The sequence below is a fragment of the Camellia sinensis genome, chromosome 10 (assembly GCF_055761805.1).
Source record: "Camellia sinensis isolate YWXY chromosome 10, ASM5576180v1, whole genome shotgun sequence".
NCBI classification, from domain to species: Eukaryota; Viridiplantae; Streptophyta; class Magnoliopsida; order Ericales; family Theaceae; genus Camellia; species Camellia sinensis.
Genome location: NC_138970.1, coordinates 119637697 through 119660238, shown reverse-complemented (window position 1 = coordinate 119660238; position 22542 = coordinate 119637697). Strand labels below are relative to the sequence as shown.

At 40.8% G+C, this 22542-nt stretch overlaps 1 protein-coding gene across 4 annotated transcripts in view; it reads left to right on the top strand.

Annotated features, from left to right (window-relative positions):
- Positions 1-22542, top strand: part of LOC114323586 ((S)-coclaurine N-methyltransferase-like) — a 38181-nt gene that overhangs the window by 1854 nt on the left and 13785 nt on the right. For 3 of the 4 annotated variants that reach the window (XM_082892158.1, XM_082892156.1, XM_082892157.1), the window contains exons 2-6: positions 1293-1401; positions 3199-3423; positions 3629-3728; positions 3822-3932; positions 4074-4157. In XM_082892158.1, coding sequence (XP_082748284.1) covers positions 1293-1401; positions 3199-3423; positions 3629-3728; positions 3822-3932; positions 4074-4157 — 629 coding nt within the window. Of the gene's footprint in view, positions 1-1292; positions 1402-3198; positions 3424-3628; positions 3729-3821; positions 3933-4073; positions 4158-8162; positions 8184-22542 lie in introns of those variants that run through there. The other variant, XM_082892159.1, reaches the window with a different exon arrangement.

The following is a 22542-nucleotide window of genomic DNA, read 5'->3' as shown; positions in this document are numbered from 1 at the left end:
GAATAAATATCAAGAAGTTAGGTTTATAGCAGTTGGCATTTGCAAAGTAGTTTGGAGAGTTCTATTTTTGAAGTAGTTTGGAGACTTCTATTTTTGACTTAGGCTGAGTGGATGTGGAACATTTTTTTTTATCCTCAACAGCAAACAAAAGCAAAACTCAAGAAGCATAAAAATTCAAGAATAAAGATTGATAGAATGCCAATGTGAAGGAAAAACTATAAATTTTGTATTCAAATGCACTATACAAGCATGTGAAGAAGAAACGCAAGAGTGTTTATAGAAAGATCAAATTCAAGATTCACGCATCTATGAAGATGGCTATAGAAATTGTTGCTATTGATGGTGGTGGATTTCAAAATGATATCAATTGTTGCTATACAAGTATATGTTTTTTTTGCAAATTTAGGAGTTTGCTTGGATTTGGAAAAATCAAGTTTGATGGTGTTTATGTTTTTCTACATAGAGTTCATGCATGTGATGGTGTTAGTGGGTTGGTGGTGTGTTAATTTTGCAAGTGATGGTGGAGTGGTGTGTTAATGTTTTTAGTAATTACAAAATGCAGGGAAAGTGGGTGTTAATCTAAGAATGTCATGAGTAACTTTTGAACTTTATATATGGCATTGTAATCTAACTACTTGAAGTATGAAAGAATGAAAGAGTTTTGATTCTCTTCAATTTTATTTTATTTTCAAATTATTTGAGTGAGTTTAATATAGTTCTCGTCTCCAACAAAAAGTGCATTGAAATGTGTGAAAAATGTATAGAACTACAAGAAAGTTCTGTCAAATGTGCTAAAATAACTTAAGAATCATTTACTTTTTTAGTTTTTTCCATTTTCTCCCCTGAATTTTTTTGGTTCGGTGAGAATTGGCATTTGTTTTGGGGCAAAACTTTGCTGCAGTCATGGGGGACATTAACATTTTGTGAAATTTGATGCGTCTTTTTGTAAATATTACATTTACCAAAAGCTAATATCATTAATTGATTTTGGCCATAACATTTCATACCAAACAATTTCATGCTCGGAATACTTTCAAAAAGTTCTGAACTAAATGTTTGACAAATCAAATGGTCAAAGAACTTAAAATAAATTTAGTTTTCTTATTATGATTAGCATCTAGGCAAACTCTTTATAATGATCATTCTTGATTTTTTGAAGTAAAACAAAAAATTGCATAAACAAGAATGAAGGACACGATTGTACTATTTCTGACACTAGCAAACTCAACACTTGTTTTAGACTACAATGTGTTCAATTTTATGCATTTTGATTAGTTGTTCCTCTCTTGCAGCTTTGAGAGAAATGCCTATAGCCATCAAGACTGAGACTGCAAAATCTCAACATTATGAACTACCTACCTCTTTCTTCAAACTTGTTCCTGGAAAGCATCTCAAATACAGGCAAATAATTTCTATACTTTGGCATTTATCTTCTTCTGTGGCTTGTATGTCTGATATGTATCACTTAGAAAAATATTTTTTTTAATGTGATGGCACTGAACATAGGTTTTTTGTTCTCATTTGAACATGGGCAAACAAGAGTTTTGCTTGATTTTGAAATGCTGTTAAGGTATTTGCTAAATGCTAGAAAGCATCCAATGATGAGAATTGGTGCAGAGTGGTAACATAATTATTTCTGGATTTTACCTCATTTTGCTGCTAAGTGAATTATGATATAGAAGGTGAAGGGTTATGGAAGAAGGGGTAGGCTACCTGGGAATTAATAGTTCTTTGATCTTAATAACCAAAATTGCAGGTGCTGAAGGATGTATATATACATGTACATATGTATGTGTGTATATATATGTAAGTGTATATATTTATATATATGGCTTAATATATCATTAAATTAGAAATTAAGTTAAAAAGTTTTGATTACTTTTTTGCGTTAATAAGCTATAGAATTCGCAATTAGGTTAAAATGTTTGTCTTTCAAATCTGATTCATTTTGCAGATAAGGGATGAAAACATTAAGGGTATATAGGTCTTTTTGCAAATAATTTTACTACGAGTTAGAATAGCACTTTAGTAGAAAACCGCATGGGAGTCTCCTGCCTGTATTTAAAGCATATGGGGGTAAAGTGCTTCTGAGGTAAACCACAAGGGGGTAAAGTGAATTTTACCCCCCAAAAAATCCTCAATGGCTTCATCTGCACCCGTACTTGAATCAATGGGGTGAGCATGTCACCTAATAGGGATACAACTAACAAGTCTAATATGCTAAACATGTGGCATGTGAACATGATGTATTCCGTACATAAAAATAAAGATGTTACCATTTTGAAGTCCTTTCTCATACTTAAGAGACAACCTTAACACGGGAAACCCTTCGGGATGTGTACCATATGCACCATGCTTTTTTTTTTTTTTGGTAGAATTACGATAATTTGTGGTTCAAAGTTGAAGTTACACATTGTTGTGGTAATGTTACCCATTTTGTGGTTAAAATATGTTTGGATAAAAAAAATGAATAATATTGCCACAAAATGCGTGACTTCATTTTTGAACCACAAATTGTTATAATTTTACTAGAAAATATATAAACATTTACCACAAAACTGTGTAACAAATACAACAAAAATGGTTAACAACAGTGCGTATGGTAGGGTGTGTATTGGATGCCTAGTAGGTGTTGTATGTGTTGTAAGGCAAAAGAAACAGTGGATCACCACTCCTTTGTTGCCCTGTTGCAAGAGTGCTGTGGGTTTTTTTTTCCTTGATCGTTGGGGCATGTCAGGTCATGCAAAATTGAGTCAATGATGTTCATGATTGTTGGGGTAGTGATTGCCTGGAGGAAAGATAAAATGATGGCTTGGATGGATGCTCCTTCTTGCCTTACGTGGAGCATCTGGAGGGAAAGAAATTGATTCATTTTTTAAGATTCAGAGTTAAGGATCCATCAGCTTGAAATGGGCCATCTGCATACTTCCATTTTTTGGTGTAAAAGGACTACTTTTTTTTCTTTTTCTTTTTTTGTTTGTGTGGATTTTTGCTGACTTTATAGCTGAGCTCAATTTTGTTGTGGAGCTTTTTACATTGTACATGCTTGCACCCTTCGTGGTGTTTTTGTTATAGTGATATAATTCAATTTCGCCTTTACTTAAAAAAATAAAAATCTCTACTGCATTTCCAATCAATTTTGCTTGATTCTAGCTCGTGGCACTTGAGCTGATCTGGTATACCTCTGAACTGATGCAGCTGTTGTCTCTTCACTGATGCGTCAAAGACCTTAGAGGATGCTGAGAAAGCAATGTTAGAGTTGTACTGTGAGAGGGCACAGATAAAAGATGGTCACTCTGTTCTCGATGTTGGATGTGGGTGGGGATCACTTTCTTTGTACATTGCACAGAAGTATAGTAATTGCAAGGTTACAGGGATTTGCAACTCAACGACGCAGAGAGCATATATTGAGGAGCAGTCTCGGTATGTTCCTAAATAATTTGCCATTACGTTGGACTTCTCATTCAGATTCATTTTCATTTTGACTTATAAATTTATTTCCTCACAGTTGATTGATTAGTTTAACTGGTCTGTTTTAGTAGACTAGTTTAAGTTGTACGTGATGCTAGCTAAAGATGTTGCTAGCCGATGCTTTCCCAGATATTACCATGCATGCTTCATTTCATAGGGATCTTCTGCTTCAGAATTTGGAGGTCATTGTTGCAGATATTGGCACATTTGATATAGATGCATCCCATGACAGAATATTTTCCATTGAAATGTTTGAGGTATGTTATGCAATTCTTTTCATACCCTAGAGTAAGTAGTAATGTGATGTTTATTCTCAATAGTCAAAATTCTGTTCTGTCCTTTGAAAACAGCATATGAAGAACTACAAGGATCTTCTTAAGAAGATATCCAAGTGGATGAAACCAGATAGCCTTCTTTTTGTACATCATTTCTGCCATAAAGCATTTGCTTATCACTTTGAGGTATACCTGATTTAATTTGATTAAATAGAACTTAATTCATATTGGTAATTCATGTAAAAAATTATATGGGGAATTATATATATATTAGCTAGCTTTTTAGACACGGTGATTTTAAACCTGTGGCATATTTTCATTTTGCAGGATGTCAATGAAGATGACTGGATTACTAGGTACTTCTTCACTGGAGGTACAATGCCTTCAGCAAATCTACTTCTTTATTTTCAGGTCAGTTCAACAATCTTTGCAGCTTTTAATTATTTCCTCTGATTTCTTTGTTCTTGTTAGAAGACTTAGTTTCCCACTGTCTTTTGTTGTGCTAACTCCAGAAACAATAATTGGTCATTTTTATCTTTCTTTGTGCACACAAGTCCAATGCATGTGAAAGTACAGTTGTTTCTTCTCAAATAGCAGTGTCACTAATCATATGAATTATGTCTACCTTATGGAATATGTAGGATTTGATTCTCTAGAATGGAATGGAATGGAATGGTCATTCCTTAGCCTTTGTGTAAAATGACTATTCCCTTGCAATTGCGAATGATGATTCCATTTGTAATACATTTTCCATCATTTTATAAGTGAACCAAATGTACATTAGGATGAACTGATTATTCCATGTCACTTCATTCCAGTAAACCAAATAGAAAGAACATTAGGGTACACAATTAAAGCTTGGATGGATCGCAAATTGTATAAAAACTTCCCACATGAAAAGAGAAAGGCATTCCCTCATTCATGTCCTTACAGAACCTCTACTACTAGGAATCACAATGTCTTGACATAGGATCAGTAGACCATTTCATTACTATGAATCATCATGTCTTGACATATGATCAGTAGACTCTTTTACTACTAGGAACCATCATGTCTTAGCATATGATCAGTAATCTGTTTAATACTAGGAACCAAAATTTTATAATTGGTAGCCAGTGGTCTAACACCTCCTAGGAATCACCAGTTTCCTATCTTTGTAAACAGTGATCTTGAGCTCACTAGGAACCACCAATTTAAGAATATATTTAGAATTATAAATATTCAAAAAATACATTTACCCACCCTAATGGGTTGTCTCATCTTTACTTTCAAGCAAAGTCACATAGCAATCATACATGTTATAATTGGCACAAGGATAACATACTAATTGCCTCTGATAAATTCAAAGATATCATCATGCAATCATAAGATTTTCTTTAATCACATTTGATCTCTCTAGATCTTCCTTAAGAACCTTGCAAGGTTTCAGGTCGTCAGGTGGAACAACATTTCTTGTTGTCACCTCTTGAAGCCATTTCTGAAAAATCACAACAGAATTTCACTATTCTATTTTTTCACGAACTAAACTTAAAGCTAGAAAATCCCAAAGTTTGAAATTTAATTTAAAGCTGATCTCACTACTTACCCTAGAATCGAACATGGTCAGGAAAGTTTCCAAGAAGACTGGAGGGGTCACACCGGTCCCACTTAAGACCCAGTTAACTTTAGACAAAATTTTCAAGAGCGTGTTGACTTTTAGACCATGAGAAACAAATTTAGAATTAAGTTTTTTAGGGGATAACTAGGTTAAAACAAACCAAGTTCCCAAAACTAACAAGCCATTAAAACTTGCTATCAGAATTACACCACTCATAAAAGTTAATCGGTACTCCCAGAAAAAAGCCCATTATTTCTGAATAAAAATCAGAAATATTTTAGCTAATGCTAAAATTTGGTGTTTTTTTTTTTCTTCCCCCAAAACAAAACACTTATGAAATAAATCAAATTATAACCAAAGACTTTCTCAAAACTTGGTTTTCTACCACTTTGGGATTAAAAAGATTAAACCCAAAGACTTCCTCTAATTACAAAGGTTTAAAACCAAATCCATCATAGTTTCTGTACAAGTACAAAATAATCTTCTCGTATAATTTTATTAATCAAGTTTACACTCCTCCAAACGTCGTCCCTTTGCTACCTGAAAACACAAACGTGAGCTAGCCAACTGGTGTATGCTGAGAACCTTTCTGATGCCTAAGTCAGCAAATAGACAATAGACACAAAAGCTCTGTGTGTTTGAGAATAAGAATTGCTATACCTGTACATAGGTCCTATCATGAGCTTTTATAGAATCCGCTTAACACAATCCTAGTAGGACTCTAACTTTCCTTAATAGAGTCCTCCTAGGAGTCACATGTCTAATTATAATGCCTATCCTCATAACACCTCCATCACTACAAGCAAAGTGGGATGGCTTAGACCTTTTACCTCGGTTGGCGCTACGGTCAACCGAGTTTCCCTGGCTCCATGCTACTCTAAACAGAATCGTGGTAACCCTTACTGCAAGATGGCTCTATACTGAGCTAAACTCAGCTCGGTTCGCTCCCTTGTTAACATCTTGGTCCATATCGAGACCTAGCTTTATGTAGCGCGGTCAAGGCCTTAGAGACTCCTCTAACTGCCTTGGTGCCTGAATGGTCTACAACCGGGCTATCATAGCTCCTACCTTGGCCCACAGCTCGGCCCAATGTCTAAGAATGATGGACTTAGCTTGGCCCAATTTACTCACATAAATTACCCTCTTAATTGCCTTTTAATTCCTTCTGCGAAGCATGATTGGGATTTATTGTCTTCTAGCCGCGCTAAGATATTCAATCTAACCGAACCAAAATGTTCTATCCAACTGAGCTAAAATGTGCATGCCAAGATTAGCTCGATTTCCAGAAACTGTGCCGGTCGTACAACCCGTCATCCCATGTACCTGACATCGTGTCCTTACTAGGACACGTGGCATGCCCCGATTGCCCCTTTGTACTGTAACAGTCGTTTCACACTGCCAAAAAAATTGAAAAGACCCACCGTTTTGCCTCTATTACATATATAGCCCCTTAACTTCGAACAGTCACCGTTTACTATTCATCTTCTAGCCCCAAAAATGCTTACCATCAAAACTCCAATCCTGCACTTGTCTGTGTTCAAGCCCTAGTACCGTCGTTTTTGTCATCGAATCCAACTCAACACTGTTGCTGGAACGTATTTGCTGATCACCGTCACACTCTCCACTCAAAACTTGTAAGTTTTATGTTCTTTTGAACATTTCGTATGACTCTTCATGTTTTTAGTGTTTTTAACATTACAAACCCATCATAGTGATACTACAATAATACCTTCAGTATTGTTTATGCGCAAAAATGAGTTTAAAACTAAATTAGCTTCCCGAACTTCGTACCTTAGGAAGAACTCCCCCTTACTGGAACTGAAATCAAACAAGAACTTTGGCTTTGATCCAAAATCACACTGAAACCGAGCTACAAACATGTTTGTGGTCACTTAGATATATCTCGCCAAACTAGGAGAACATCATCTAAACACTACTGGGCTCCCACTTGGCCCTTTACATGGACCAAACTAAAAACTCGCCTTTTTCCCAGGACTAGGCAAAAACCTTGCCTCAGCTTTTTATCGAGCTACACGTCTCACACACTCTCAAGACCAAGCAAACTAATTTACACTATGCCTTAGCCCAGTCACTAGTTGGCCTTAACACATTCTATGTTCTTCACTGTGTAGACTTTGACTAGGTTTATTCAGGCACACCAAGCGCTACAATGCCAGGCTAAGGAGTCGAGCAGATATTCATAAACAAACTAAGGCCACACCCATGGACAAATACTAGTTCCTTGTGAGTTCGCCCAATGCTAAAGCCAAGTTTCGAAAGGACTACCACATCCCTGACGGCGTACAATTTACCCTAGCCGAGCTAGACACCACACCATGGGGCAAGCCCAATTTCGTCCCTTTTACCCTTATATCCATCGTTGAGGCTGGGCTTCGGTTCCCCATCCAACCCCTTATCTATGAATTTCTTAGGCAAACCAGATTGTGTCCTACTCAATTATTCACCAATACGTACAGAATAATAAATGGAATCACTGAGCTAAACTGTTGTCTCAATCTCAACCCTAGATTCGCCGAGCTATTTTACCAATACTCGCTTGACCAAAATGACGATGGTTGGGCTCATTACCTCTGAATCAGAAAGGGCTAAGAGAAAATTGTCAAGCGCACACTAGACAAAGATATAAACGACGACGATTTTCTTTGGGTCTCTGGCAATTTCGAAGACTAGGAGGCCCAAATACTGGGCTACAATATCAATTGGAATAAAGGGACCCCTAGTGAGCATAGCTCGGTTGTTTTTTTTTTTAGAAAATTATACTGTTATGTAGCCATGCTAATACTTGGTTATTTTTATAGATCTGAACCAATTGAAGGCAGACTACGCCCACGCCAACCAAGCCGCACTATGAGCTGTCTTACGGTATCGTCACCGCGATTGGACCAAGCTGTTAGAAGTAGTATCATCCTATCGCTATAATGGCAAGAGGAAAAGTAGAGTTAGAAACTTGAGTCTTCACCTGAACCTGATCCCAACATGCCCCATATCAACCTTATTCTCCTTACAAAAGTGCAAGAGATGGCGAAAAAGAGGGTCGTACGAGTTCTTATCACCGAACAGACCTCCACCGAAGTCCAAATCGAACAAGTGTCCTCCGGTCAACCACGTGAGACAATCGTCGCCCTCCCTACCACCAGGGCAACAACGTCTCGGCAAAGCAAGCATGCTCGCACCTTGTCGACCGAACAACAACGTTTGGTGGATGAGGAAGAGACCATACTTCCTGATCCCGTACTATCGAACCCAGAGCCTGCCCATTCTGGCTGAGCAAGCCCTTCTTCCCCTCTGGTATGGACACCAGTCGTGTCCTACAAAATCGTGCTGTGTCCACCAAAGATTCAATGGTTGCTAAGAAGGACCCCATGCTTGCTTTTAACCTTTCAAAAGGCCTCTATCTTCCGGCAAACATGGAGCATTACGACCACTTAACCAAACTCAAGGCCATTTGGTTGGCTGCCAAGTCAATGGTGCTTGTAAGTCTTCCATCCATTTATTTACATCCATTTTGTCTAACTATTTGCTCGGTTTATCCTAACAACTCTTACTCTAACCGCAGGCCGTGCAAAAAAGCCACGTAGTCCATAAACGTGTGCTTGAACTGCGAAAAACAGCGTTGTTAGCCATAACTGATGCTGACGCCAAGGTAGCCGAGCTGAAGGAGGTAAAGGCGAAGTTGACCGAGCTAGCTACTGAAAATGAAAGACTGGCCGAGCTAGTTAACGCGACTGAGACTGATAAGCAAAAAGCCGTGGCCGAGAAAAAAGATCGCTATCTGCGCAAATTGGCCAAGTTGGAGAAGAGAAAGAACACCGAGGTCCAAGAGCTAAAAAGAAGATGGAGGACACCGAGGACCATGGTTTCAAAGAAGGTGAGGAAACCTACGTCTAGCAGTGTGAGGCAGCTAAGAATATCTTTTTTAAGTGTGGCTAGAAGGGGTCAGCAGCAAAGCTCAACCACGGGCCCGACTCTAAAGTGTTCTTGAATCCTCCTCCCCACTTCATTTCGACGTACATGACTGAGTATACTGATGCTGTCCAGAAAAAATTCTTACAAAAGGAAGAAGACATCCCAAATCCAGCAGATGCCCCTCCCTCCAACACTGACCTCGGCTGCTCAACAATATTGTCAGCTCGGATGGAGGTGCCTAGTCAAACCGAGCCACCTTTGACCGGCGGAGGAGATATCACCGACTTGACTCAAGATGGTAAAGCTGGCGAGGTGCGCGGTGACCTTGATACCGAGCTGGAGGATCTCTTTGTGTGATCAAGTTACCATTCTTCTTTTTGATTTTTGCTTTTATCTGTTTGCCTTTATGTAACCAGGCTTGTTTACTTTTATGTAATCGGGCTATATGCCCCACCTTCTGTAAGCAGCTTCTAATTAATGAAATCTTTTTTATCTTTTTGCATGGCCATTACGTTTCTCATGGGATATTCCATACATTTTTCAATGTATGCTTGGCCAAACTAACCATCTCGGCTATACTCTATCCTGCCATCCTTCTTTAAAGTTTACAATGTTGGGTTGGTTAAACATGCCAACCTTCTTCTCGGCTAAAGTTTACAAAGTTATGTTGGTCAAACCTGCTAACCTTCTTTGGCTGAGATCCTTATCTCGGCTAAAAGAGTGCAAAAAAATTTTGTTGGTCAAACCTGCCAACTTTCTTCAGCCTAGATCCTTATCTCGGCTAAAGTTTACAAAGTTGTGTTAGTCAAACCTGCCAACCTTCTATGGTCTAGATCCTTATGTCTGCCAAAGAGTGCAAAAATTTGAGTTGGTCAAACTTACCATCCTTCTTTGGTATAGATCCTTATTTCGACTAAAGTTTACAAAGTTGTATTGGTCAAACATGCCAACCTTTTGTGGTCTAGATCCTTATCTCCGCCAAAGAGTGCAAAAATTTGTGTTGGTCAAACTTGCCAACCTTCTTTAGCCTAAATTCTTATCTCGGCTAAAGAGTGCAAAAAATTGTATTGGTTAAACTTGCTGTAGACGCGCCCCGAGGGCCTCATGCTACAGTTCGGACTCAAATATCACGGTTTTTAATCTGATCTTACAATATGCAATGTGCGATTGATAAATCACCAAAGAGTCCAAATCCGGCAAATCGTTTTGGAAAACTGATTTTTAAGAAAGAAGTGCCAAACATGGACTGCTTTGCCAGATACAGAGTCGCCACCTAAATATTTTATTTTGGGAGAATTTAGGAAACCCTAACTCGTTGCCTAAGGCCACGTGTCCGTCATCACCAAAGTTGCCTCGGCTCGGGAACTTGGGTACGATTGGGGAAGGTCATCTATGAGCACCCTCGCTCGCCCAATCAAAGATCGGCCTTTACTAAACATGATATTTTGTTTTGAAAACATGTGCGTTCTTATTCCGATTTATTAGTTAGAATTTACTATGTGCGTAACACACAAGTATAGATTAGATCGCCTAAGTTGGAACAAAGTATCTTATGTTTGTTTGAAAATGGTTTGAAGGTGCTACTCGCAAGTAGGCTAAGACATGGATTTGCCACCCTCAAATGGGCTTTAGAAAACATGATTTTGCCACTCTCAAGTGGACTTAAAACACACATTTCGATGAATTGTTCCAATTCAAGTAATCTGACCTTCACCCACAGGCATTCAGGCAGTTATATCACATAAGCAAATAGCATCATGGCAAGCATGCTATCATGGCAACACTCACACTCATGCAAGGATGCTAAAGCATAAACACTCACCGAGTATTCGGAGCTAAAACAAAAACTAGTTAGTAATCAATACATGATCCTAGTTCATGTTAAGATGGCTAATGCAACACATACAAAATGCAACTAGAAGTAGGCTCGGCTATTCTAAAATGTCATGTGAAATGCAACAATTGATACATGTATTCAACTTGGTATTGAAAAAAACAATGCGGTTTGTATGATGCGCTGAGACCGGTGCATGCAATACGAATGAATGTATGCAAACATGCATAGCATAAGGATGCTAATTGAAAATGACTCTAAACTAACCATCAAAAGCAGGTAAGTAAAAAGGAGAAAGAAATGGGGTTGGAAGATATTCACACACTCACACACACTTATTACAAAATTCACTTTCTCGACGGAGGGTCCGAAAGAATAATACAAATTGACTAATTAACTAACTAACTAGTTAATTAATTATTACACAACACTTAACTAATTAAACAAATTAATTAAGCTATTAAAGCGGTAAAGAGGCCTCGGAAAGAGGGACAAATGTATGCATGCTCGGCTCCGCTCGGAAATCTATCGCCATGCTCATGCTGCCTCTGTTTACACTGCTCTGCACCTCTGAAAACTGTGAAAGTCTCAAGGATGCTTCTGAATCACCTTCTAGGTGCTGTGAGAGGCCATCGGCCAAGTGGAGAGGCCATCGGGGAACTAGTCATCCCATTTGTGAGGATCTCGGCCAAAAATGCTTAGTCGATTGGCACTGAAGATGGCCGGCCGGCCATATATTCCTGCAGAATGCTGTTTTGCTGCAGCAGAGGACAAACAGATCATGGCAATGCATTTTCAAAGCAATGTGTGCACAACCATCCTTCCTATCATGTCATGAACTCAAGGGAGTATGGTTCTTGACCTTCGGGCCATCAATCACGCATTTCAATGCATGATGCCCAAAGGAGCCAAGTGTGCAAATCAATATGGAATGAATGCACAAAACACATGAAGGCCTCACACTCTATCATGTTGGATCAAGAGCGTCGGCGACTAAGGATTGAGGCATGTTTCGTCACTTCAAGTACGAACGTTCCTCGCTCCTCGTGTTTGGTTTGACACCCCAAACCAAACACAATGCAATGCATGCAACCAAGTACAATGCAACATGGAAATGCAAGGCGATGTAACATGAGCATGGCAAATGCAATGCAATGCAACCTAGTCAAGCATGTGACAAAATGCAACCTAGTCAAGCATGTGACAAAATGCAAACTAGCAAGCATGCAAAATGCGACCTAAATGTACAACATGCAATGTAATAGGCACGCGACAACAATACCCACAACAAGGATGCAACAACATGCAATGCGATAAGCATGCAACGACACACAAACCGCATGATCCATGGACTTACACTGAAAATGGATAGGCCTCAACCACACCAAAACAGTGGCCAAAATGATGAAGTGATAGAATGAAACGCACAATGAGCATGCACATGCAATGGTCCAAGAGTTAAGGCATAAGGTCACAACACCCGAACCTGAGCAAGGGGTGACAATCATGGTAGTATGGTGACACCATAAGCTCTGAAATTATGTTAAGAGTGATGCCAAATCAAACACATAACACAAGCAAGGCATGCTAATGGACTTCAAGTTCAAAGCTAGCCAATGTACTTGAACCATGGCCATATCAACCAACCCCCAAAGGACCAAGGTGACCCAAAACAGTCCCAAGGCAGTCCAAAACAAGGCTAGAACATGCATGGGATGAGGCCAAAACATGCTAGAAAGGTGAGCACAAAACAAGACGCATACAAGGCCAAAAAGGGCAATTGCACTACACCTATTACAACCAAACATGGCATGACTTAGGCCAATAAAATCAGAGTTATGGCATGTTAGAATGAGCCAAAAAATCCACTTAGATGGCATCCCAAAGGCCTAAGTATGATGGCATGCACAATGACCTATTCTTAAGGCATGAAACACAAACTATCCAAAGCATGGAATAGGTGATAAATGCAAGTGTGTGACCATGAAACATGGACTGAAATTACATTTCACATGATGCTAAATCATGAAAATACTTCAAGTAACACATGCTAATGAACTCAAGGCACAAAGCTTACAAGCTAGAATGAACCAAGGCTATGCAAAACAATGCATGCATGACCAAGACAACACCGAACAGAGTTTAATCATGGTAAAACATGAGGGAAAGCTCCTTGGAGTCGAGCCAAAACATGCAAGAATAGTGGTCCAAACACAAGATGCATGTTATGCAAACATGCAAGATTACTCTATAAGTATGTGAAGCATGCAAGATGCCGTCAAACCAACATGGAATAGAGTTAAGGCAGGTCCTAAAAGCCACTAAAAAGTGCTGAAATAGAACCAAGACATGCTAAGTAAACATGCTACTCTTATAAGCCAACAACACAAGCATATGAGACATAAGAAGAAAGGGGTGTCCCCCTCCTATACAAGACTCCAAAACCACTTCTCCACCACTGAAAATCCTCTGGATTTTGGTGGTGGGAAGGTCAAAATAAGATGATCCCAAAGCTCAAAAGTAAAGGCACAAAATAAGGCCAAACAAGGCCTAAGAGGGGGTAGACAACCCCCAACCAAAAAGTGACCTTAAGCAACCATAACAAGCATACAAAATCAGAACTTTTTGTAGTTTAGAGTCAAGCTTGAAACAATATAGAAGTATGTGTAAAAGCTTAAGCAAGAATGGGATATCTAAAGTTTAAAATCTCACCTTTGAAGAACAACTTCAAGAACACAAGACCAGCAACTCTCTCTGATCAAAACCAGCTCAAGAACCTTAAAACCAACCTCCTAGTACCTCAGCACACAAGGATGGTGTAACTCTAGGTATTCTAGTGCCAAAGTATGAACAAAATGCACACACAAATGTAGAGAGAGGGAGATATAGAGATAGATAGATATACAACTTCTCCTCAGATTTTTTCTCACCCTTGAGAAGGGAGGAGGAGCTCCCTTCTTATAGGAATCCAATTCCAAGGCTTCTTTAAGAAGCTAACACAAGGTGAAAATCCCTCCATACACGTGTATGGAGGGGAGGGTCTGTGCTCACCAGCTGGCACAGCTGGTATGCACAATGCCTGAAAAAGACAAAGAAAAGGCCTCGGCCAGAAAATATGGCCGATCGACCAAAATAATGGCCGGCCGACCAAAAAAAGTGCCAATCGGCCAACACTTTTGGCCAATGGCAAGAAAACAAGGCCGATGGCTTCAAGCCTTGGCCGGTGGGTTGAGGGGATGGCAAACAAGCCACCGTCTTCCCTCAAAAGCAAAACCACAAGTCCTTGGTCCACAACCAAGTACAAAACAGACAAGTTGAGAGATCCTAAAGCAAGGCACGCAGCCGAGACCTTCGGGAATTCAAAACGAACACGAGCATGGATGATCATCGAGTGTTCAAACGATGACGTCCAAGTCTTGAGGATGGTCAAAAATGGGGTGTCTACACTTGTCAACCGTCTTTAGTCTAGATACTTATCTCGGCTAAAAAGTGCAAAAATGTTTCGTTGGTCAAACCTGCCAACCTTCTTTAGCGTAGATCCTTATCTCGGCTAAATTTTACAAAGTTGTGTTGGTCAAACCTGCCAACCATCTATGGCCTAGATCCTTATCTCGGCCAAAGAATGCAAAAAATTGTGTTGGTCAAACCTGTCAACCTTCTTCAGCCTAGATCATTATCTCGGCTAATGAGTGCAAAAAGTTATGTTAGTCAAACCTGCCAACTTATATTGCCCCCCGGTCGGGCAATGGGTACAAACAATTTTACAAATAGAGGAATACAAGTACTGAAAGAAATTATACTGAAAAAATGTGTACTTGTTTTATTGAAATGTCAAAAAAGAAAATTACAAGTGTCTGAAGAGACAAAAATAAAATATTTTGAGATTTGCAGTGTTCCAAGGCCTTAGGATAGCTCGGTCGTCCACAACTTCAAGGTGGTATGCTCATTTTCCTGCCAGACCAGTCACTATGTACGGTCCTTCCTAGTTGGGTCCCAATTTACCATCTCCAAGCACTAGAGTGTTTCCTATTACTTTGCGCAGCACCCAATCTTCAATCTTGAATTGCCTTGGATGCACCACCTTGTTGTATTTTCTGGACAATTCTTGTTGATACGAGGCACTGTGGACCAATGCCCTTTCTCTTCGTTTGTCAGCCAGATCTAGCTCCAAGGCTATGGCCTCTCCATTCATATCAGGATCAAAATTTTCGCTTCTAATAATGGGGAGGCCAACTTCCAGGGAGATCACTGCCTCCATGCCATAAGCCAAGGAAAAAGGTGTTTCGCTAGTCGACCGCCTAGGTGTAGTTCGGTATCAGTATGCCCATAAGACGGGAGGAAGTTCTTCAGCCTATTTTCCTTTCGTTTCTTCCAGTCTTTTCTTTAAACCATCTAAGACTACTTTTTTGGAGGCTTCAGCCTAGCCGTTGGCTTAGGGGTAGGCCGACGTGGAGTTGTAGAAATCGATTTAATGCTCTTCACAAAAACTCCTAAAGATTTTTCCATCAAATTGAGTGCCGTTGTCAGATATCAAGGCCTTGAGAATTCCAAACCGGGTTATGATGTTCTGCCAGACAAACTTTTTTACGTCCTTTTCTTTAATGGATGCAAGCGCCTCAGCCTCTACCCATTTTGTAAAGTAGTCTGTTACCGCAATAAAAAACTTTCTATTGTCCAACGCGGTTGGAAGTGGTCCTACTATATTTATGCCCCACATTGCAAAAGGCCAATGGCTGGTTAAAGGCAAGAGCTCTCTAGCTGGTTGATGGATTTGATGCGCGAACTTCTGACATTTCTCGCATTTCTTGACATATTTCTCTATGTCTGCTTACATGTATGGCTACCAAAACCCCTGTGAAATAGCTCGGTAGGCCAAAGATCTCCCTCCTTGGTGACTTTCACAAATTCCCTCGTGGATTTCAAATAAGAATGCTTCGACCTTGCTTGGATGGACACATTTCAAGTATGGCCCTATGAAGGACTTCTTGTACAGTGCTAGGGATGGGGAAAGCCAAAATCGTTGTGATTTACCACGAATTTTGTTGGCTTCCTTCTTTTCTTTAAGCAAAAAGGCATCTTTTAAAAACACTATGATGGGGTCTATCCACGAAGGACCTAACTCAGCACAACATACTTCTGCCGCTTCAGGTTCTTTAATACATGGTCTTGGCAAGTGTCCATTAGCAGTGGGTATGGGATAGACATGTCTGCCATCAACGCGAAACCGGTCAATTCATCTGCCTTGCTATTTTCTTCTCGACCAATTTGCTCTATCCTCACCACTTCAAACTTTATGATTTCCCTTCTGACCAACTCTTGGTACTTGGCCATTCTATCATCTTTTGCTTTATAGTCACCCAATATTTGGTTGACCACTAACTGGGAGTCATTGTATACCATTAGCTCAATGGCTTCCATGCGGTATGCTGACTTCAAACCAGCTAACAATGTTTCATACTCAGCCTCGTTATTGGATGCTAGAAATTCAAGGTTGATTGCCTGTTCAATGGTCAAGCCATCTGGTGAGATGAGAACTATGATAAGTCCTGCACCGTGCATGTTGGACACTTCATCCATGAAGAGCTTCTACATCTCTCCTACGAACAACTTCCAGCAAGTGGAGGGATTTGATGACGCCTTAGGATCAGAGGCATTGGCGATGTCTTCTTCTATGTTATTGTCCATCGTTAGGATCTGATCCTTACTGCCTAACTGTCTTAGGATTTCTCTTTTAGGTGAGTCCTTGCTTGCAGTAATACGATCTGCTCCTTCTTCCCTTTTTACAAGGCTAAGTGGTTCGCTGCACAGGTGAGCGACTTGCTACGGGGGCTAAGCTATCCCTGCAGTACTTTTCCCAATTTGCTCAGTTGCCTTGGTCAAGTCGACCGGGCAAACATGATTACTTCCTAGAACAAACTCGGCCATGAAGTCTGCCAAAGCTTGGGCCTTTATTGCGGTTCTTGGTTGAAATGTAATGTCAAATTGTCCTAACTCCACGGCCTACTTCAAAATTCGCCCAGAAAAGTCCGCTCTTTCAAACAAGGCTTTTAAGGGAAAGGCTGTTAAGACGATCACGGTGTGGGCATGGAAGTAGTGCGACAATTTTCTTGAAGTCATCATCAAAGCTAAGGCCAACTTCTTCAACGGTAGGTACCTCGTTTCGGCACCCAGCAATGTCTTGCTTACATAATAAATAGGCAGGTGTTGTATTCCCTCAGCTCATACTAACACAGCACTAACCGCATGCTGGGAAATTGCTAAGTATAGAAAAAGTTCCTCTCCTAGCACTAGGGTTGCCAACAGTGGTGGGGTGGTCATATATTCTTTTAAGCTCTCCAGAGCTTGGTCACATTCGTCGTCCCACTCAAACTTGGCCTTAAGTGCCTGGAAGAATGGTCGGCACATGTCTGACGACTGACTTATAAATCGGTTTAGCGCGACAGCTAGGCTCGTGAGATGTTGTACTTCCTTAACTGTGTTGGGCCTCTCCAGATCTTGAATGGCTTTGATCTGAGAGGGGTCGGCTTCTATACCTTGATTGGTTACTAGAAAACGCGCATTTGGATGCATTTAGTCTTAACTTGTGGGTTTTCAAAATTTGAAACATCTTCTTGAGATGGTCTCCTTTGCTTTTGCTCTTGACCATCATGTCGCCTATGTAAGCTTTCATTGTTTTGCTTAAAAATGGCTTGAACATTTTGGTGACCATTCTCGGGAACGTTGCTCGTGCATTCTTTAGGTTAAAGGGTATGACCTTGTAGCAATACAATCCCCTAGGTGTTGTAAAGGATGGGACCTTCAGTTCAAACATAGCGATCTGATGGTATCCACAATATGCATCAAGAAAGCTGAGTAAGTTGTGACCTGCAGTTAGGTCCACTAGTTGGTCTATCCGCAGCAGAGGAAAACTATCCTTTGGGCATACTTTATTAACTATCTTGTAGTCCACACATATGCACCACTTGTCGTTCTTCTTTGGCACCACCACGGTGTTGGAGATCCACTTCGGATAGTAAACCTCTCTGATTGCCCTTGCTTCTAGCAGGTTTCCCACTTCCTCAGCCATTATCTCTGTGTGGTGAAATGTCGATCTGTGCATTCGCTGTATTATTGGTCTAGCAAATCGGTGGACATTAAGTTGATGACAAATGAAAGTTGGATCAATGCCAGGCATATCATATGGTGTCCAGGCAAACACCTCGATGTTAGAGATCAAGAACTCCATGATCTCTATTCTTTCGGTGCTAAACAAAGACGAGCCAAGTAAAAAGAACTTCTCTGGGTTTTTCTCGTCTATCTTTACCTCCACCAAATCTTTTACTGCCTTTCATTCGGCTGCCTTGCTGACGTTTGTGAATAACTTATTTCTTTCTGGCTTCTCTACCATTTGTATGAACCCTTTGGCAACTCGGATGCCATTTACAGTCACGAAGCATTGCTTGGACATGATTTGGTCTCCTAAGACCTCTTCAATCATTCCGGCTTCGTTAGGGAACCGCATCACCTGATGGTAAGTTGATGCTACCGCCAGCACGGTGTGCAACCATGCTCTTCCCTAAATTATGTTGTAAGTGGAAGGGATTTTCAACACTCAGAATTCCACTTGTTTTCTCATCGTTCCAGCTCTGACCGGCAAAATTATCTTGCCTACCGGCCATTCTGGCATTGAGTTGAAACCGACCAAGGGAGATGTTGCGGGTGCCAAATCTTTGTCCTCCAATTTGAGTTGCTTAAAAGTCTCATAGTACATTATCTCGCACGAGCTCTCTTGATCTATCAAGATCCGCTTGATATTGAAATTCTTAACACACAGAGTAACCACTAGTGCGTCGTGAGGGCTTTGCAACCGTGTTAAGTCCTTGTCAAAAAAGGTGATGATGTTTTCTCTTCGGTCTTCCATTCTTTCACAGTATGTTGTACAGTTTATATTTCCCTCATATGCTCCGCCTTATTTATCATCCCTCTCAGCTCGCATACTCGTTCAGGCTCGATGATCCCATGTATCACATTGATTACGTCCTGAGGCGGTCCGTCGGCAGGCATCCTGTCTGGCCTGTTATAGTCCTAGGGGGCTGGCCGAGCTCCCCCTTCAATGTACTGGTCCAAGTGGCCTGCGGCCACTAATTCTTCCAAGTGCTACCTTAGCGGTGTGCAATTTTAAGTTCGATGCCCTACTTCATCGTGAAAGGTACACCGATATCTATCATCATAGCCCCTTGCGTTTCTCCCAACTTGGTTGGCCGCCGAACGAAGGGTTTGTCGCATATTTCGCTAAGAATTCAGTAGATGGGTTTATTGAACACTGTGGTGATGGCAATGCGGACTCTCAACCTCCTTGTCTAGGAGTCCTCACCGTTCAGTCGTCTGCCCCGACCATTTTTGTTCGGTCATTCTTCCAAGCCAATCGTGTTAACTTTTGCCGCGAGTTTTTTGTCCGACATCGCTATTGTGCCAGACTTTGCCTTTGCGAGAGTGCCATCTTCGTCTATTCTGATGTGCTGATGCACTCTCTCTATTAGGGTTTCCATTGTGAGGGGTGACATCATTGTCATGGAATCTCTTAATTTAATGCCCGCCGGCAAACCCCGTTTGTCCTATACGTTAGCTAGGTTTATGGGGCAATATCTGATTTGATTAAAAGTCTCCCAATATCAGTTGTTGTAAGACTTCAGTGTTTCCTTTTCGTCCATGTCGATGGAGAGCAATTGGTCTATCTCTACCGGTGTCTTGGTGTTTATCTTAAACCTGTTGACAAACGCCTCTGCTAATTGTGCCCATGAAGTTGTGCTGCCTTCTAGCAACCTCTCAAACCAAGTCAAGCCCAGGTCGCCTAAGCTCGAGGGAAACAAGATACACATTAGAGCCTCGTTCCTTCAATATACGACCATAACCTAGTGAAAGTGGCTCAGGCGCATGTAAGGGTCTGACTTCTCCTCGTAAGTTGTGAACTTAGGCTGGTGAAAACCCAAGGGTAATGGTGCGTTCTCTATGGCAGAAATGAACGGTGAGCTCTGCAACCTTACTAATGCTTTGTCTACTGGTTCGTAAGCAAGGCACGGTACTGGCATTTCAACCTTGACACTTCCATGTGTCCTAGGAGCCAGCCGCTGTAGAGTAGAGACCCTTTGGGGGTCGCGTGCTTGGGCATCCTCTCTCCTTCGTGCCCTTTCTTCCAGCACTGTGCGCAAGTCTGTTGACCTAGGCAACTCCGTGTGCCTAGATGTCATTTGGTGCGTATGCGTGGGCCGATGGTTGTTTCCTTCATGCAAGACCTTTCAGTCCTCATTCTCTCAGACCTAGAGTAACGAGTCCTGGAGATTCTCGATTGTGTATCGCTCGTCCTGAGGCTTTTGCTTTCAAATTGTGATGGTGTAACTTGCCTATCACAATCTCTTGAGTGATGAGAACGCGTTCTACCTTTGTGAATCTATTTTCTAACCACCTCTTTGCCCTTCATCTAGCGTTTCATAGTCTCCATATCAGCCGCCATTCTTTCTATCAATTCGTCTTGCTCCTTCACGCGATCTTCCAGAACCTAAGGATCCATCATCTGCCTCTGCCGATCAGGGCTATGAGAGCGATGAGGACTTGAGCCTCGTCTTTCTCGTATGTCTCTTCGTGGATTTCATCGTGGGCGATCCAATTCTGCCATTAACGAGACAAAAGGCAAACCTGCATGCCTTCTGCTCCCCTCTGGGGTTTGCCCATCAATAGCAAAATGGGGCAAATTTTGTCGTGCGCCATTGAAATCAATTTGAAGGAAAACTTAATCAAAAGGTTCGTTCTCTGTCGTATTTTCCATAGACAGCGCCAATTGTGTGAATACAGAATAATCTTCTCATATAATCCTGTTGATCAAGTTTACACTTCTCCAAACGTCGTCGTTTTGTTACTTGAAAACACAAATGTGAGCTAGCCGGCGGATGTGTGCCGAGAACCTTTCTGATGCCTAAGTCAGCAAATAGACAATAGACACAAAAGCTCTGTGTATTTGAGAATAAGAATTGCCATAACTGTGCATAGGTCTTGTCATAAACTTTTATAAAATCCGCTTAACACAATCCTAGTAGGACTCTAACTCTCCTTAGCAGAGTCTTCCTAAGAGTCACATGTCTAACGATAATGCCTATCCTCAGAACATCCCCATTATTGCTAACCAAGTGAGATGGCTTATACTTTTTACCTCGGTTGGCGCTACGGTCAACTCTAGACAGAATCGTGGTAACCCTCGCTGCAAGATGGCCCTATATCGAGCTATAGTCAGTTTGGCTCGCTCCCTTGTTAACACCTCGGTCCATATCGAGACCTAGCTTTATGCAGCACAGTCAAGGCCTTAGAGACTCTTAACTGCCTTGGTGCCTGAATGGCCTACAATCGGGCTATCATAGCTCCCACCTTAGCCCACAGCTCGGCCCAATGTCTAAGAATGATGGACTTAGATTGGCCCAATTTACTCACACAAATTACCCTCTCAGTTTCCATTTCTAAACAAATCAGAAATACTCTTTAGCCAAGGCTAAACTTTGGTTTCTATTACAGAAAACCAAAACACTCTGGGAATAATAAAATTAATCCCAAAGACTTTATCTAAACCAGAAGGTTTATGGTGAAACTATTACAAATTAGAAATTAAAACTACTATAAAAGGAAATGCAACTGTTACAATTACAAATTATCTAAATCTGCAAAATCAAGGTTCATGGTTGCGTCTGAAATGGTCTGTTTAGCCAAGAACACACTCCTCCACTTGAAACCATCCTTTTGGATTGCCAGGTTATCTTTGTATAAAATACAATACAAAAATTAAACTCAGTGCTCTATTCCATGTAAAAGGGATGTGTACAAAACTTTATTCACGTTGTCGCTAAACCTCCATGCTCACTGCTTATATACATACTTGGATACAAAATGAGTTATGTGGGAGCCTAATTTTCGGCGCTCAATAAGGCCGAATAAATGTATGAAGACAGCCCAGGAAGGAAAATGTATTCGGCCATGATCTAGTCAGTCGACCACAAAGCCGAATATTATAATCGACATTTTAACCAGCCGAACAAAGGCCGAATAAATAAACGTGCAATTTACTAAAGGTGGGCCCGAAAACCTAAGGCCCAAGGGGAAGAATATAAATAGAGGAGCATAAGCCAAAGAGAGGTACGTGAGAACAAAGACATCTAACTTAAAAGAGAAGTAACCGAGAGATTATACACTGACTTATCCGTCGGAGTGCTAATTCCGGCAACCCCGATCGGAGTGTTCATTCTGTTTCAGGTGACTAATTGACGACCTTGAGCATCACATTGGATTAGAAGAGTATTTCCAAACTACTTCTCCACAAGTTACTAAATCAATAACTCATATAATGCATATTACATAACTAATTTAAACTATCATTCACATTATGTAATTCAAGCAGCTATAGATGTATTACAGTTATA